Raw genomic sequence first — 17,224 nt, 5'->3', positions numbered from 1 at the left:
CTCTCCTTCTCTGCTCTCGCAATCACATCCCTGGCACCTTGATTTCCCTATTGCCTTTTTCTTCTATTTTATTTTACAATGTTATTCTAATATGTATTTGCTTTTTACTTATGTTTTAATTTGTTTATATAAGTTATCATGCTTGTTACACATGCCTTTTATGCGACTTTATTATATTGCCTATTTCTCTTTTGTATATTTTATATTTGCTATTGTTCTCCCCTTATGATGTTTATTAGTGCCTTATCCATTTTCCTGTTGCTTCCTTTTCCCCTCTGACCTTTTATTTCTTCAATAAAATCAAACTTAAAAAAAATAAAAATAAATATCACAAGGAGTCAAAGTTATAAATACTTGAGTGTGTGAATGCAAGAGGATGGTTCAGACCTGTTGCAGAATTGTGTAATGAAACCTAAGCTGGAAGCATTCATTTATGCTTTTCAGACCCTTCTCAGTAAATTACCACTGTAGTTAAAGCAAATTTAATCCCTACATTTTCTTATGATATTAGTCTTCCCTGGTAACATTAGTAATTATTTTAATTTTCCCAAAGTAAGGTGTACTAGTTGCTATTCATCTTCCCAGCAAGACATCTCAATCTCCGGTGATAGTGGCATTTGGGCTAATTGATCAACTGGCAGCTCTGAAGGCTTATATGATTAAGTATGTCTTGTCTCTGTTGAAGGCGAAGGTTGATACATTCAAAGCACATATGTGGAAATAGACGCAGACAAGGATTTTACAAAACCTCTGGATGATAGTTCTTATCTGCTCTGAAAGATCTTCAGGTTAATTGTGTATGGACCTTGAAACAACCATACAACATGTTCAAATTAGTAGTAACAAGCAATTACGGTGCTACTAACTTTTAGGTGACAAGGAAAAGTTTAAGAAAAGAAGTCCTAGTTATATGTCTATAAACGATTACAGCATCAAAATATTAAGCTGAAACTTATAGCCGCCATTTTATAATTAGGCTAAAGCAATTTTGATTTGAAACTTTTGCTTCATTAGCTTTATTGGTAAAATAGTGACTGTCCACTTGGGAATGTATGTAGATTGTGGTCACTATGTCAATAAACTTTTTCAACCTATTGTGTATCTGTCTATGCACCAAATCTAAATGAAGTTACTGGTTACGTCTAGGAATTTCTTCAGTTTGGTAAAAGAACGTGTCGGAAAGCAATTATTTTCTGCTTAAGGGGTGAGTTTCCTATGATGTTAGTTTTATCAAATTTATGGATAACATGTCTTTTAAATAATAGGAGTGTGTCTCTAGCAGCAGAAAATGAGTTGTTCTTGCCTATATGCACTTAAGAATACTATTGAGCTGGTGGGATCAGTTTGAAAAATGTATTGTGGTGATTACATTTAACAGCGTATTATATTTTAAAAAGTGTCTTGTGTAACTTGTACCAACCAAGTTGTGTGAGCTGTACATGTATGTAGGTGTGTGTGTGCGTGTGTGTGTGTGTGTGTGTGTGTGTGCGCATAAATATATATATCCACTCGCTCTTCCCCATATGAGGAAAAAACGGGCCGCACTCCAGGGCAATTTCTTTGAAGAGGTGTTTATTAAATTAAATTAACATATTCGTTAAATTAGGGGGTTGACCACGTTTCTGGATCAACGCGTTTCGGTGTTGCAGCACACCTTGTTCACGATCATCAGTCTCAGTATAGTGATGCAATTTAAAAGATTCAATATGACTCATTTCCTGTCATGTGACTGGCCATTCGGAATTCTGGTCTTTGTAGTTTACTGTCTTGTCGTAGTGTTTAATGTTCATGATTTTCTTTTGTTTACAGTGGAAGTGTGGTTGTATTTTTCTCATTGAGATATTAATTTGCCAAGTTCAATATTTAGTTTTTTTAGGCAGTTCGTTTTGTGAATCTTTGCCACTTTGGTCCGAATTGGTTGTGAGTTCACATCTATAATATATCCAATTATGGCATTGATTCCTCATATGATTTTCATCCCTCTAATGGGGTTTGTAACATAAATTCCTTCTGTTTCCTTTGGCTTTAATTCGGTTCCTTCTGGTTGTCATTTGTTTTGGCCTATTATGAACATTTCTCTATTAATACCTCATTGTTATTGTAGATGAATATATAATTCTTCCGACTGGTTTAGACCGTGTGGGTGTAAGGTCCTCATGTTTAGAATATAGCGCAATTCTTTTTTGCGCAATGCTGTTTCTCGATTTCCACCGCAGCTTTTTTTTGGTACTGTTTCAATTCCGTAAAATCTTAATTTTGTCCAGTCTCCCTGATGTTCTTGTTCCATGTGTTTAGCCACTGCGTTAGATCGATCTTTGTGTATAGTGGCTCTCATGTGTTCCATTATTCTTTTCTTCAGTTCACACGTTGTACTGCCCACATATCTTTTAGGTCTTGGGCATTCCACTACGTAGATTGTGTAGGGTGTTTTATATGTTATACATTGGCGTATTTCCCATGTTTTGTTATTCGCCATAATTATTTCTTTTGTGGGTTTCACTATTTAGCACATCTTACATGAGTAACACTTAACAAATCCTTTGGTTTTTAGCCAATCATCTCCTTTTTTTCTTTTTTGGAAATGGCTGTGGATCATGTGATCTTTCAGGTTCCTCGACCTTCTATAAGTTACAGTCGGGTGATTTCCCATCAGGTTCTTAACCGTTGTATCGAGCTGTAAAATTTTCCAATTTTTTCTCAAAATATTTTCAATTTGTTTGCTTTCTTGTGAATAATCCATTATCATTCTGATTGGTGCCACTGATTTATTTTCCTCACAGATTTTTCTCGCCAAACATTCAGTTCGTGTTTGGTTGTTGGCTCTTTCCCAACATTTTGATACAATTTTTGGCGGGTATTTTCTTTTCAAAAATTTTTCACCGGCTTTGCTGCTTTGTAAGTCCCATTCATCTTTTTCGCTACAAATTCTGAAGATTCGTAGGAATTCCCCATAGGGGATACTTGCTAGGAGAGATTTCTGATGGAAGCTGGTTGCTTCCAGCGTTGCATTCGTAGCTGTGACCTTTCTATGCAATGTAGTTTGAATTTGATTATTTTTTATATAAATCTCAGTGTCGAGGAATACAACCCTGTCTTTACTTGTGTAAGTAAATTTCAGGTCATTAGTACTATTATTCATCACATTGAAATATTCCTCGAATTCTTCTTTGCTGCCATCCCATATTATTAAGAGGTCATCAATAAACCTTTTCCAGCTTACGATTTTGTTTACTGATTCCTCATTGGAGATGTTCCACGCTTTCTCCTGCTCCCACCACCCCATGGTGAGACACGCGTAGCTGGGGCTAAAGGAAAATCCCATCGCCGTCCCGCTATTTTGTCGGTATAAATCTTCTCCAAACATAAATAAGTTATCTGTGTATATATATATATATATATTTTCCACAGCTCCCTCACAGGAAACAAATGGGTCGCACTCCACGGGTTCTCTTTTGCAGTTTTTTATTTTTCAGTTACATTCCACAGGCAGATGTTCCGATCTACGCGTACAAATACCTTGCTCATGTAGCCGGTTCTGTGCTCAAATATTTTACTTCTTCATTGCATACAGTCAATCCCTCAATACCAATAGTGCCATGTAAAATTTCTCCAACCTCTGTTTCAGTTGGAAAATATTGATCTCCATTCTTGCTGGTTCATTTAGTTGCACTCTAGTAGCAGTAGCAACGGCTGTAGAATCCAGATCATCATTAGATAAATGACATTAGTAGGACCTGCTTTACTTTCTGAAGCAGCCAGCACTCCCCATGCATGCATACTCATGCTTGGTTCTCCAGCACCCATATCCTGAGCAGGTTGTTTGGGTGTCTGTGAAACCTCTGTCTGTTCTGTTTTTAATTTAATTTCATCATCAGTTTTCAGCATCTTATCCTCACTCTCTTATGTGCTCCCCATTTTTAATAAAAACCAATGTCCCATAACATGTCTAAACTGGTTCATTGTTTTTTCGTTCCTTTTCAATTGCAACTCAATGCCACTATTTCAATGCTTTGTACTGTACAGGCTGTGGTTTTCTCTCATACATCGTGCACCTTAGATGCCCAAGCTTTCTCACACAAAAGGTACCCCCCCCCCCCAATGAAAATTGCATATTCTTCTCATCAGATGTGATCTTATTCCATTCTCTAAACCACGTACACCTATGAAGATCCAAATGCAACATCATTTCAGAAGCAGCAAAATGTACCGGGCAAAAAACCCTTTTCTCCTTACATAGTAGAAACCTTAACCTTTTTCAAAGCAGCATCCATTTTTCCACTTATTCAACTCTTCTCGATGCACGAGATAAACCGCCAATTACTGACCAATCACAGCTCAGCTATAGTAAACAATAGCCGATCACAGCATGTGCTTTAGCAACAACGAGCCAATGACAGTCACATGTACTGTAACAATCAATCAATTGCAGCACAGGTCACTATGATGCAATGCCTTCAGAACCGTAAGCAAAGACAAACAACAGCAAATGCAATGAATACGTCTTGACTGTATAAATAAAAAGAAGGTAAATCAATTTGTCTTAATAGGAATAGTATATTGTGGTCAGTCACTCTAAAAAAAGTTTTAGATCAGCTGCAAAGCACATTTTGATCAGGTTGAAATTCACAGTGAAAAACACACTGTCGACATAATGTGATCAAATTGTTGCACAACTTTAACAAGTCAGAATACAGAATGTAGTGTTGTAACCCCCATCCCCTAAATGAATATTAATGAAACCCCTTTGGACCTAGTGTCATCTGATGTGACAGTTTAAATCTAGTTACACTTAAAACAATATCTGACTCATGTAATGAGTAGACTTGCTGTAATAGGCAGGACAAGGCCTTGAACATCACAACAATGAAGTATTTTAATTTTTGCACATTCTGCTACCTATAGAGATGGAGTGAGACAAAACATGGACACGTAGAAAATAGAAGCTAGAGTCAGCCTAGTTTAGTCCTCGCCTGGTTAGTGCAAAGAAAAAACAGTAATGTAAAGTGCAGCATTTTAATTTTTGGTCGAGGGCATTCTTGTTCCTAAGTAAACAATAGTTATGAAGCAGAAATCTCTGTAAAATCTAGAGTTAATTTAGTTTGTACTTTGGTGACTAGAATCGTTTTTTTAAACAAGTAGAGAACTCAACCGCCAATTAATTTCAGTGTAAGATCTGAGAAACCAGCCGAGTAAGTGCACGAATGCCAAACAAACTGTATGTCTCAATTGTTTATATTTGTGTGTCTAAGGACAAGCCTACTATTTAGTGTTTATGCTGAACAAGTGGAATTTTCCGGATTTCACTCTACCAGATCATCCCTTACGACCCATCAGATTGGCCAGAATGCACAGACCAATATGATCCATCATGTGGGCCTTTTTTAACTTGATTTTATTGCAATATTGCACATAGGTCACATTACATGCTTGCCATGTATGTGGTACAGTGTATCATTTACATGGTATTATTAACAGGTTATAGCTGGACAATCCGTTAACGTGACCATATGTCCCACTCAGTAGTCATCGCTTGGTATAGTATGGCTATCACAGTGTTTAAAAACCTTTTGCACACTGGATTAATGTGTGCAACAGTACTGTTCGGAACTATTAACAAGAAGAATAAGAAATAAAAAACAGGAAGAAACGGAACAGTGGCAGCAACAGGTAATGGAACCCATCTCGTAGTTGAAATATATAAATTGCCTAGGGCAGGGCCATAGAGAGTCCGATATTTGTGTTACCGAATGGTCAGGGGAAAACCCACCTCTGCTCTCCGGAAGGCTGTTTTCTGTTTTGTTGAATTACATTTTTTCTAACAAGTGTGAGGGTTGTCTCCATTCTGGGATTTGCACGGGTTAATGTGGTTCTACATCTGTGTTAAGTCCTCCTCCCTTACGTTCTGATCTATCGCTGGCTGCAATCCCTCCAGAATGTACCCCCATTTTTTCAGGTCCCTCTCTGCATTCTCATCCCCTCACACCGCTCAGAGGTGGACTCCTCAGCTGTTCCCCACTCCTGTATATCCACCCTCCAATTGTCTATGCTTGGGGGGCGGAGCGGTAGTGTGAGTCCAATGTATTGCAATATGACATTTAGCCAGAACTAGACCTAGAAGTGCAAATTTATATTGTCTGTGTCTCCTTTTTAGGTTTCAGAAGTACTCCTAGTAGGCACGGTTTGATGGAAGCTCCTAATCGCACTGTCGTAATTGTACGGAGTGCCTAGATCACTTGGTGCCAGTATGGTTGTAGGTGGGCACAACTCCAGGCCATATGAATAAATGTGGTGTGATCCATACTCTATCGGGGGGCATGCCGAGGATTGCCCAGGGATAAAACGTGCTAATCTCTGAGGTGTTTGGTATGTCCGGTGTAGGTAGTAGAACTGAGTGAGTTTGAACCTGGCACTGCTGGCTACCTCTCGTACTTGTGCAAACGCCCTCGTCCATTCGCCCTCAGTAAGTTGGGATGGTAAGTCCCCCACCCATCTGTCTCTTATGGATGGTTTGACTGTGCGATCTTCTTTCAGAGCTTTATATATGCGTGAAATTAGCCCTCTTTTGGACCCTGGGTCAAGCAACAATGCTAATGTGTGGGACTTCTTCGGCTCGTCCAGAAACGAGGTCCATATTTTGTGAACCATGTTTGAAATTTTCGCATAGTGCAAGTGATCATCTGGCATCTGGAACCATTCTCTTGCCTCATTGAATGTTAAGAAGGTCCTATTCAAATACATGTCCTCAGCCGTCGTGCATCCACCCCCTCATACCACTTCGTAATATCCATGAATGACTGAATTTAGTGAAAACGTTGTAGCCATTGAAGTAGGAGTATTTTAGTGTATGGAGCCCTGCGCAGAACCAGGTAGCCGCTTGCTCCCAGGCCTCTGCTACCCATTGGATTATATGTAGCTAGTCCCTAGGTGTCTGGGAACCCATCATGCGGTATCTCAGCAGTTCTGTCCCGCTGCCCAATTCCCCCAGAAACTCATTTTCTGCATTGTGGCCCTCTGTGCACCACTGTGCTGCATATTGCAGTAATTCCACAAGATAGTAAAGACTGAAGTCTAGGAGTCCCAGTCCCCGAGTCCATGTCCAACTTGGTATCTCCACTTTTACCATGCTGCGTCCTCTGGCCTATTCCATTGAGATTAGGAGACTGTTCAGGGTGTCATATGTGGATTTTGGGATGCTGGAGAAAGAATTCTGGAGTGCATAGAGGCAGCGGGGGAGCATCACCATCCATGCCATGGCCACCTGTCCGACAACCGAGAGGGGGAGTTTACTCCATAATCGGATAGACTCTTTCAGGCCTGGAACGACAACTCCCATATTCAATGCATATTGAGCTTTCGGCTGAGGAGCTACCAGTATACCCATATAGTGAAAACGATTGTTTTTCCATCTGAACTTAACCACGGGAAGGTCCAACGTGTCTTCCTATGCGAGAGCTGCCAATGGGAGTATCACTGACTTCAGGCGGTTGATGAGAAAACCTGGCGCCACTCCAAAAGAAGCAAAAAGGACAAGAGATAAGGAGCACCCCTGTCGTGTGTCCCTCTCAATAGTGCCTCTGATTTTAAACCTCCATTTCGTACTCGATCTCTTGGCTGATAATAAAGAAGTCTAACCCAGGACATCTATTCTCTGCCTAATCCCATTTTTCTCAGGACCTCAAACAGACATTCCCATCGCAGACTGTCAAATGCTTTCTTAATAACGAGGGGGCCTACTGCCACTGTGATCTCGCTATCGGCTACTGAATGTAATACTTTTGCGAGGCGACGTAAGTATATATGTGTTCCTCATCCCAGCATGAACCCATACTGGTCTTCGTTACCAGGTAGCTCACCACCCTACCTAAACAAGTTGCCATAACCTTAGCAAGTAGTTTAGCGTCTATGCCAGACATTGACAAGGGTCTGTATGAGCCTGGGTCAAACGTACCTCTGCCTGGCTTCGGAGCATGATAATCTGTGCCTTTCTCATGCGTTGGGGCGAAGCTCTCATTAGTTTGGCCTCCTACAGAGTAAACAGGGAAGTTATAAATCAGCGTATGTCTGATTAAATTACACCAGAATACCATCTGTGCCCGGGTACTTACATCGAGCCATACTTTGTAGAGCCTCCCATAGTTCATCCAATTGGATTGCTGCATCTAGGTGTGTCTCCTGTTTCTCAGTGAGGCGAGGGAGGGGCACGCCAGCCAGGAACTCCCCATCTTCGGACAGGATAGTCTATACTGTCTCCCAATATATCTTAGCTAAGTGGCCACACAGCACTACATATATATATATATATATATAGCGCCACAGAGCAGTGCGAGCAGCGCTGCCATTGCTGCAGCAAGCCTCCCACTAACTTTCAAAACTGCAGCCTATTAAAGTCACTGTCACTCCTGAGTGAGTCGACTGATGTATTGGTAGTAGCCATTGGGCACTGTCTCATAAGGTCAGTCAGAATGTGTTGCCGCGGAAGGAATCCTTCCTGTTGATGCATTGTATCCAGTTAGGCTAAACAGTTAGCTCAGTCAGCCCCCAAGCCTGCTGGGATCATGCCACTCTAGCTTTGGTATTAGCATAGCAGCGCTACGACTTGCCAGCTGAGGCAGGCGCTATGACTAAAATGCTAGACTTTGCATTTCAGTGCTGTGTGCAGACCACCACAGTGAAATACGTTAGTCTAACGCCTGATGCAAGATACTTGACGGGGCTGCTCCATGGACTACATTTACAGTTCAGGTAGTCTGCTTTGCTTGCTGTTGAGTGTGATCATCATGGGACATCCCAAGTAGGTTCGCAGGATCCCTTACACACCATTTGACATTCTGCCAGGAATATGCCTGTCGGAGCCTATGATTTGTCATTTTTATGCCGTGTACAACATTTTCTTTGTTCAGGTTTCATATCTTTGCAGCAATTTTGCATGGGGCAGCAATTTATCTTTTCTGTTTTACAACATGCATTGATTGAACTTTGTGCAAAGTTGCTGTTTTCGACCCACTTAGGTATTTATGGTACTTGTTCTCTTTTCTTGGTTTGCGTAGTGTGATGAGAAATGACTTTGGAATGTTTTTATTCTTGTTGTTGTGGCCTTTTACATTGATAGTCTGTCGAGAAAGAAAGGAAAATCATGAAGCTTAATTGAAAACTTCACAATGTAATATTTAATTGCAGCATTTCGCTCTGTTATTCAGATTTATCAATGATTTCATTTTGTAGCTTCATAGAAGAATTTACAAAGGCATTCCACTGCAGCTCAGAGGCGAGATTTGGGGTTTAATCCTTGACATTCCGAAGATGAAAGAAGAGAAGCAAGACCTTTATGATGTAAGTAGCACACTATTTTAATTATGTGATGCATCTGATGCAAAGCTCTAGGCAAAAGGGAGTTCAAAGTATATTTTGATATTCCAAAATTGTCTGGAACCCCAACTCGGAGTCCTTCTACCCTCGATGCAGGGATAATTCTTCTCTTTCCTTGGTTCAATTTCAAGAAATTACCTTCAAATATTGTTGCATAGTTTGATATCAGCACATGTCCTCTGTTAGCAAAACTCATTGAGACTCTTTCTGCCTTATTTCAATTAAAAAAAAGAGATTCTTTCTGCCTTTATAGGTTTGGCAATAGCCAAGACCTTATGATTTTGATTTTATCAAAAGTATCTGTTTGGTATAATTACTTACAGTCCTTTGGTCTGTAGTGTCATTGACATTTTTCATAGGGTAGTTGTACAGCGCACTCCAGCCATTGGTTAACATAACAGTGAGTGGCCATCCGCACACAATGTAGTTTCATTTTGTTTTTTTGATAAATATATTTCAATACAGTTAAAAATCAACAAAAAAAAGACATAACTATAGAATAATGAGTTAAATTTAAATACTAATATAATCACTATGGATTTGAAAATGGTAAAACAAGTACATATTTATAAATTAGACGTAGGAAAAAAAGAAAAGAAATGAAAAAAATAAAGAATAAAAATAGAAGAAAGGATATAGAAAGACAAAAGGAAAGGGGAAACATAACTAAGTTACAACTTAGTTAAAGGAGAGCTATGTAGTAAAGAGAAGCCAATATAAAGCCGATTTAATCTTCTTATGTACCAATAAGGAAGAAACATTGGCTATTCTGTTTGTCACAAATACAATTCCACCATGTTGAAATAGATAACTTAAAAGTATTTTTGCAACAGGAAAATATAACCTTAAAAGAAAGAGCAATAAAAAGATCAAACAATATAGGAGAAAGATAATCAGTCAGGTGACATAGTTCCACAAAACAATTCTAAATTGATAATTGAATATTACATTGAAAGATCTTTAAACATTTTGACCAAACAACTTTCCAAAAATCAAACGCATGAGAGTAATAGTAGAGTGAATGAGTTGAAGTACCAGTAGAGGTGGAGCAAGACCAACATAATAGTTGGAGCAAATTTAGAGATGCATTCAGGATTAATAACCGCTCTATTATTAACCAAAAAATAGAGATTGCTTGATGTGTGCAGATGTAGACGTTTTAAGTATTTTAAGCCTTATTTTGTCCTGTATGTGAACAGGGAATAACATGGAAAGGTCAGATTCCCATAGTAATTCAAAAGCACTTTTCAATTTTTCAGAAGTAGGGGATGATAAAATGTTATGTATATATCGCGATTTTCCTCGCACAACAACGCACCGCAAGGATCGACGACACTTTGTTCTGGCCACAAATTATTTTATTGGGGCAGCTGTCTAAGAACCGTTTCGCCTGACCAGCAGGCTTGTTCACCAATAGTTTGTTGTTTGTAAAGCGGAGCAGGTGGTCTGGGTCGAGTTCCATACCAAGTGGGAAGAGAATGTATTACACTGGAGTCGCTATATAGACGATCTGTTTATCGTCTGGAAGGGGACTGAAGAATCTGGTAAGGGTTTTATCAAAAAGCTACAAGAGAATAAGCTAAACCTAAAATTCACCAGCACAGTTAGCGCTATTTCAGTCAACTTCCTCAATCAGACGATATATGTGCAAGATCACAAGCTCCATACAAAACTGTACAGGAAACCCACAGCGGGGAACACGTTGCTTCATGCAACTACTTTCCACCCACAAAATCTGATGATGAGCATACCTTACGGAGAATGCTTAAGAACAATCCGTAATTGCAGTGACCAAAATTCTTTAGAAACAGAATTATCTATTCTGAGATTCCGCTTTCAAGAGTGAGGCTATACAGATGAGAATATCCAGACATCCATCAGCAATTTTGCTGTGTGTAACAGTGCTGTGAATTCTCCTGTCTGACCCGCGGACTTATGCCGATTGATTGGGCACACGCTGGGTCATAATTAAATGCTCCCTATGGACTTCTTGTCGTACTGAAGATACACTCGCATGCAAGCTTATTTTCAGTCCTCGAATTGTGTCATGTGGACCTGTGATTTATTCAACAAATTTTAACGTCCTGCACCTGCCGTTCAAAACTTGAATGGTCTGCTTTTAATATTGTTACTGAAAACGCTCAAACCACTGTTTGTCCTGATGATGACCGCATAGTCACCCAGCGGTTGAAACGCCGTCGACGCATTCTGTGGCCACAAACTGTGAAAGACACATTATATTTGGTTTTTTTTGTCTCTCCTATATATGTAATGTTTGTATGTAAGCCACATGTTTGGCAATATGAATTAGGTTGTTTTAGTTTTGCCAACACTTCTTTATGAGCGTTCATTTGATTTGTAATGTGTTTTATTTGAAATTTTATGTCTAATAAACTGATTATTTTTTGTAATGGGTTTTGAAACATAGGCTTCTTTTTTCCTTCTTTTCTTTCACTTGAACAACATTTTTTTGTATTAACTTGTAGTTTGCTATTTAAACTGTGTACCTGAACCTTTTGTTAGGTGTTAACATTATTGAATTGAACACACGTACCCCAATGGGGTTGAATCTGGAGGAGGACTTAATTACTCACCTCTAATTAGCTATTGTAACTTAGTTATTATGATGAATTGAGCAAAAACTATCCAGCATCCTCGAGTAAATTTGTTTTCTTTTTGTTTAGGTTTTTATTCATAATTTTGTTTTTCACTGTTTTTCACTACTTGTGTTATAACATAGATGTAGATGGTCTCAATGTGAGTATTTGCCCACTGGGGCAGTATCGTTTCAAATATTCCCTCCGTTTCAAATATCTCCCCTGTATGGTATTCTGTATGTGTACACCATAGGACCTCTCAAGAATGTCACTTTAACATAAGTGGGGTACATCATTAAGGAGGAGGAGGATAATGTAATTTTGGTAATCGAGTGTACAAGCTTGACCATTAACCTATGAGATAGGCTATGCTACAACACAGATAGGATTCAGACTACAAGTGAGAGTTAACCCACTGGGACGGGAGTCTACGCATACAAATTAATTGCCCTGTACGAGAAATTTTGTCAGACAGGTATGGGCGTATTGTGAATATCACCCACTGGGGTTTTATTTCCAGCAATTGTTTCTAGGTGCAGACAGGTGTCTGCGCCAGAGGAGCGATAAAGTTAATTGAAATTGAGGTTAATCTAATCTCCCTCTTGCATTTACAATAATTATGTTTTGTACTGTCGGAGTTGATTTCTGTAGCAATGCAGAGTCTCTGAAAAAATTTAATAAATTGTAATTTGTATTTGGCTATTTACGGAGGCGATTTTAAGGATTCAATGAGTCTGTTGTCCTATGCACTGTTTTTGTAGTCCTATTACGTGACGTTTTGTATGCACATGGTGGTTCAAAATAGCTGCTTTACAAACAAACTATTGGCGAATAAACTTGCTGGACAGGCAAAAAGCGTCTTAGACAGCTGCCCCAGTAAAAGAATTTGGACATCACACCTGACGCGGTTCAGTCTAAGCGACCTCGTACCAGCCGAGGTAGGGGTCCGCACAGCCTTTAAAGTGGGCTTGTGAGGGAACGTGATAAAAAAAGGCAGAAAAATTAAATGGACATCAGCAGACCAGGCATTCACCCACTGGAGGGTTGGAAATGTGCAAACCACAAGTCCCACAATGCAGTGAAAGCAACACTACCGAGGAGGTCCAATAGGGACCAACAGTATAAAACCAGCAACCTGTTGGGACAGAGGGGATTTGCAACGTGGTAATGCCGGCCTGTAACCTTTGAGAAAGATCGATTAGACTGAAACGCGTCAGGTGCGATGTCCGATGGAAATGCCAAATAAAAGAATGAAAGGATTTCAATCACGTGAGCACGCCTTCCTTTGTGAGTGAAGGAGTTTCTGGATATGAATATCGGCTTGGTCCCGCCGAAAAGGACGCACCACCCGACAAGAGCGCCACAATGCCCTGCCATGGACTAAGTTTGTTTGCAGTCGGAAGACACACAGGGGCATTGACTGCCACCTCGGACCAGCCGAGGTAGGGGTCCGCACAGCCTTTAAAGTGGGCTTGTGAGGGAACGTGATAAAAAAACGGCAGAAAAATTAAACGGACATCAGCAGACCAGGCATTCACCCACTGGAGGGTTGATAGTGTGCAAAGCACAAGTCCCACAATGCAGTGAAAGCAACAACACCAAGGAGGTCCAATGGGGACCAACAGAATAAAACAAGCAACCTGTTGGGACAGAGAAGATTTGCAACAATGGTAATACTGGCCTGTAACCTTTGAGAAAGGTCGCTTAGACTGAAACGCGTCCGGTGCGATGTCCGATAGAAATGCCAAATAAAAGAATGAAAGGATTTCAATCACGTGAGCACGCCTTCCTTTGTGAGTGAAGGTGTTTGTGGATATGAATATCAGCTTGGTCCCGCCGAAAAGGTTCACCACCCGACAAGAGCGCCACAATGCCCCGCCATGGACCATATATATATATATAATATATATTTATATTTATCTATATATTACATTTTGCATATGATAAAGCATTAGAAAAATCTTGATTTAGAATAAAGAAGAAAAACTTAAAAAAGAAAGCCATCACAGTATACATACATACATGATCCAAAGATCTTCCGTGCAGAGTGTAGCGTGTCGAAGAGCTTAACGATAAAAAGTGATGATCGATACTGGGAGACAATCACCATCATCATTAAGAACACTGAACACATTTTAGGGGAACAATGAGCGGGAGAATAGAATGTTATATAAATTTGCAGCTTTGGGTATAGAGTTGTGAGCAATATTATGTAATGGTCTCAGGTGTGTAAGTGGTACAGTATCAGGAGGGAAATTATTAGTCATTAAAATAGATTGAACAGCAGATGATAGGTTGTATTCCTGCAAAAAAGAGCTTAGTAGACTATATTGTGTTTGTATTTGGGGGAAAGGAATAACCGAATAATGCTGTACAAGTTGATGAATAAACATAATACCGTTCTCCTTCCAATATTTGAAATGAAACGATTTTCGTCAAAATTTTATGAACTTATTATAACAAATGGAAGAGGCTAAAAAACATTGATATGAATCAGAACCAGCAGAAAATATTGTATGTAGCAATTGTTGGGAATATTTTAGAATTTAAAATGTCCTAGCTAACGTAACGGAAAGTTTCAATTCTTTTAAGGACTCGGAGGCGAGGATTATGCCTTCTTTCTTCACTTTTATTAACATAGCAGCAACAAGAAAACCAACAAAAGACTAAGTTTCCCATTCACCATAGGGAGTAAGTAGTTGAATTAAAATACATGAAATAACCAATCAGAGCTCAAGACCAATGTCCAATCAGAGCCATCCAGCAACTCTATAGTTCATTGCTAGTGTCCTTTCCTCCTCTTTCGTAGCGCGGATGCAGCCTGTGTCTTCTCTTTAGTTGTCCTGTTTGTTGGAATCCGAACCTGGAAAAATCAGACAGGCATTACCGGAGGTAAAAATGACTCACTCTGCAAAATAAGCATGATGTGAGAATAAAGAAGAACAATCCATAAGGTACATAGCAAAACCCCAAAAAACAAGGTACTTACTATCATATGGGGAGGGACTTCGCCTCCGAGTTCTTAATAGAATTGAAACTTTCCGTTACGTTAGCTAGGAAATTTTTCATTCTATGTCAGGACGGGAGGCGAGGATTATGCTTGTTCAAAACTTGCCCACAACCAACTGAGCCATGTCAAGAAATGACTTGAAGTAGAACCTCTTAAAGGTAGAATCAGAAGACCAATCGGCCGTGTTAAGAATATCCTCCAAGCGGTCACCTAAGCCAAATGCCTTGGAAGCCATGGTACCTCTTGCTGAGTGCGCTCCAAAATGACTATCTTGTCCTCCCAGTCAGGCGTCCAGCGCAGTCCGCGTATTGTTATGTCCCATCTTACCCAAGCCGCCAATGGCTCCATCGCTAACGCGAAGAGCAACTGGGACAATGGGCATCCCTGTCTGGTGCCCCTCCCAGGGAGAGAACACCTGATTTACAGTTGTTAACAACCAATCTCGCTAGGGGAGCAGCATAGAGTATGCGCACCCAACTGGTGAATTCACACCCGAAACCCAACTTCGCCAGTACCGCAAAAAAATAAGGCCGTTCCACTCTATCAAAGGCCATTGTGGTGTCTAAGGACACCAACACCGCCTGTTCCTGTAGTTTAGTTTAGTGGATGCCCCGAGAATACTATGCAGCCTACACAGATTTAATGCCGTGCTGCGGCGCGGCATAAATCCGGATTGATGTGGATGAATCAAAGTCGTAATCACCTTCACTAATCTGGTAGCCAGGAGCTTCGCTAATATTTTGGGCTCGGCGTTAAGAAGCAATATGGGCCTATAGGAGGAGCACATAGTCTTTGGCTTGCCGGCTTTATGTATAACCACAATATTGGCCACTCGCTTGTCATATGGAAGTTCTCCTCTCTCCCTGCTTTCCACGAACATGGCACAGATGTAAGGGGCGAGTTTATTGGCGTTCAGTTTATACAGTTCGACAGGTATTCCGTTGGCGCCTGTAGCCTTGCCGGACTTAACCTGCCGAATCGCCTGGGCAACCTCATCATCGGTCAGCGCCGAATCAAGATAGCTGTCGTCTTCTGATAGGCGTGGCATAATAATATCTTTAATCATTTCACCATTCTCCTCTTCAGTAAAGTCGCTACCCGCCGCATACACCCCTCGATAGTACTCAGCAAACTCGCCCGCCACGGCCTGTGGAACCGTGATATTACCCAGCTCTGACCCTACCAATTTGGGCACCAACTGAGAGGCATGTTCCCCTCTTTCGAGCCACACAATCAACTTACCCGCTTTATCACCGTGTTTGTAAATACGGCTCTGGGTGGCATTGTGTTGAGCTACCGCGCAGTCTCTAGCGAGATTCCTCTACTCCTCCTCTGGGAGTCTCAACAGATGGAGGTCCGCCACCATATGTGACTCAGCCACCCTCTCTTCCAGAAGCAAAACCTCCTCCTCTTTTTGAGCCACCGCCGCCTGTCCCTCTTTCTTTTTCCTGGACACTATGGCTAACCTCTCCTCTCGCAACAGTTTTGTATGCTTCCCAGAGTGACCCGGCGTAGTCCACCGACCCCTCATTCTACAGAAAATACCGATCCGACATCTCGAGGACTTCCTTCTTAATCGCAGGGTCTTTTAACCGCCAAGAAACTATGGGAGCCACCCTACCCACCGTCGGCAACTCGAGAGCGAGATTAAGCCACAGCGGGGAGTAGTCTGATATTCCTCTCCCAATATATTTGACTTCTTTGATCGAGGGCGCCGGGATCAACACATAATACAGTCGAGACAGAGTGCCATGCGCGGCCGAAACATGTGTGTAGTGTGTGGAAGCTGGATTACGCACTTGCCATCTGTCAACCAACCCCAGCGTACCCAGAAAATCAGAAAGCCATCTCTGCGTCTGCGTGAGCACCCGGGACGATCTACGATCAATCTCCCCATCCACCACAGAATTAAAATCGCCACCTAGTACTAGGCCTCCAAGTGGAAGCGCGAGAAAGATAGTACTTGGATCTCGGAACGTCTCGGTCTGAAGGCCAGGTGGCACATATATCGACAGGAGAGTGATCGTCCGGCCCCCCACCTGTCCAGAAACTCCAGCGTATCTTCCCCTCTGATCAATCCAGGTCGCCTGTATGGATAATGGGAAGTAATTCTTTTATTTTTATTTTTTTGAATTTTCAAAAAACCTTTATTGGTATTATCAATGTGTACACCGCTATTCAGCCAACAACCCGGAGGCAGGCAGCCTAATCTCATTGTATTATACTTACACATTTATATATTTCGTACACT

At 40.8% G+C, this 17,224-nt stretch overlaps 1 protein-coding gene across 1 annotated transcript in view; it reads left to right on the top strand.

The window, feature by feature from the left end:
• USP6NL (USP6 N-terminal like) overlaps nt 1-17,224 on the top strand; it is a 927,917-nt gene that overhangs the window by 723,775 nt on the left and 186,918 nt on the right. Inside the window, exon 6 of the mRNA XM_086918996.1 lies at nt 9,223-9,330. Within this exon, the coding sequence (XP_086775122.1) occupies nt 9,223-9,330 (108 nt within the window). The remainder of the gene's footprint in view (nt 1-9,222; nt 9,331-17,224) is intronic.

The sequence above is a fragment of the Lissotriton vulgaris genome, chromosome 1_1 (assembly GCF_964263255.1).
Source record: "Lissotriton vulgaris chromosome 1_1, aLisVul1.2, whole genome shotgun sequence".
Taxonomy (NCBI): Eukaryota; Metazoa; Chordata; class Amphibia; order Caudata; family Salamandridae; genus Lissotriton; species Lissotriton vulgaris.
This window is presented reverse-complemented; position numbering and strand designations above follow the sequence as displayed.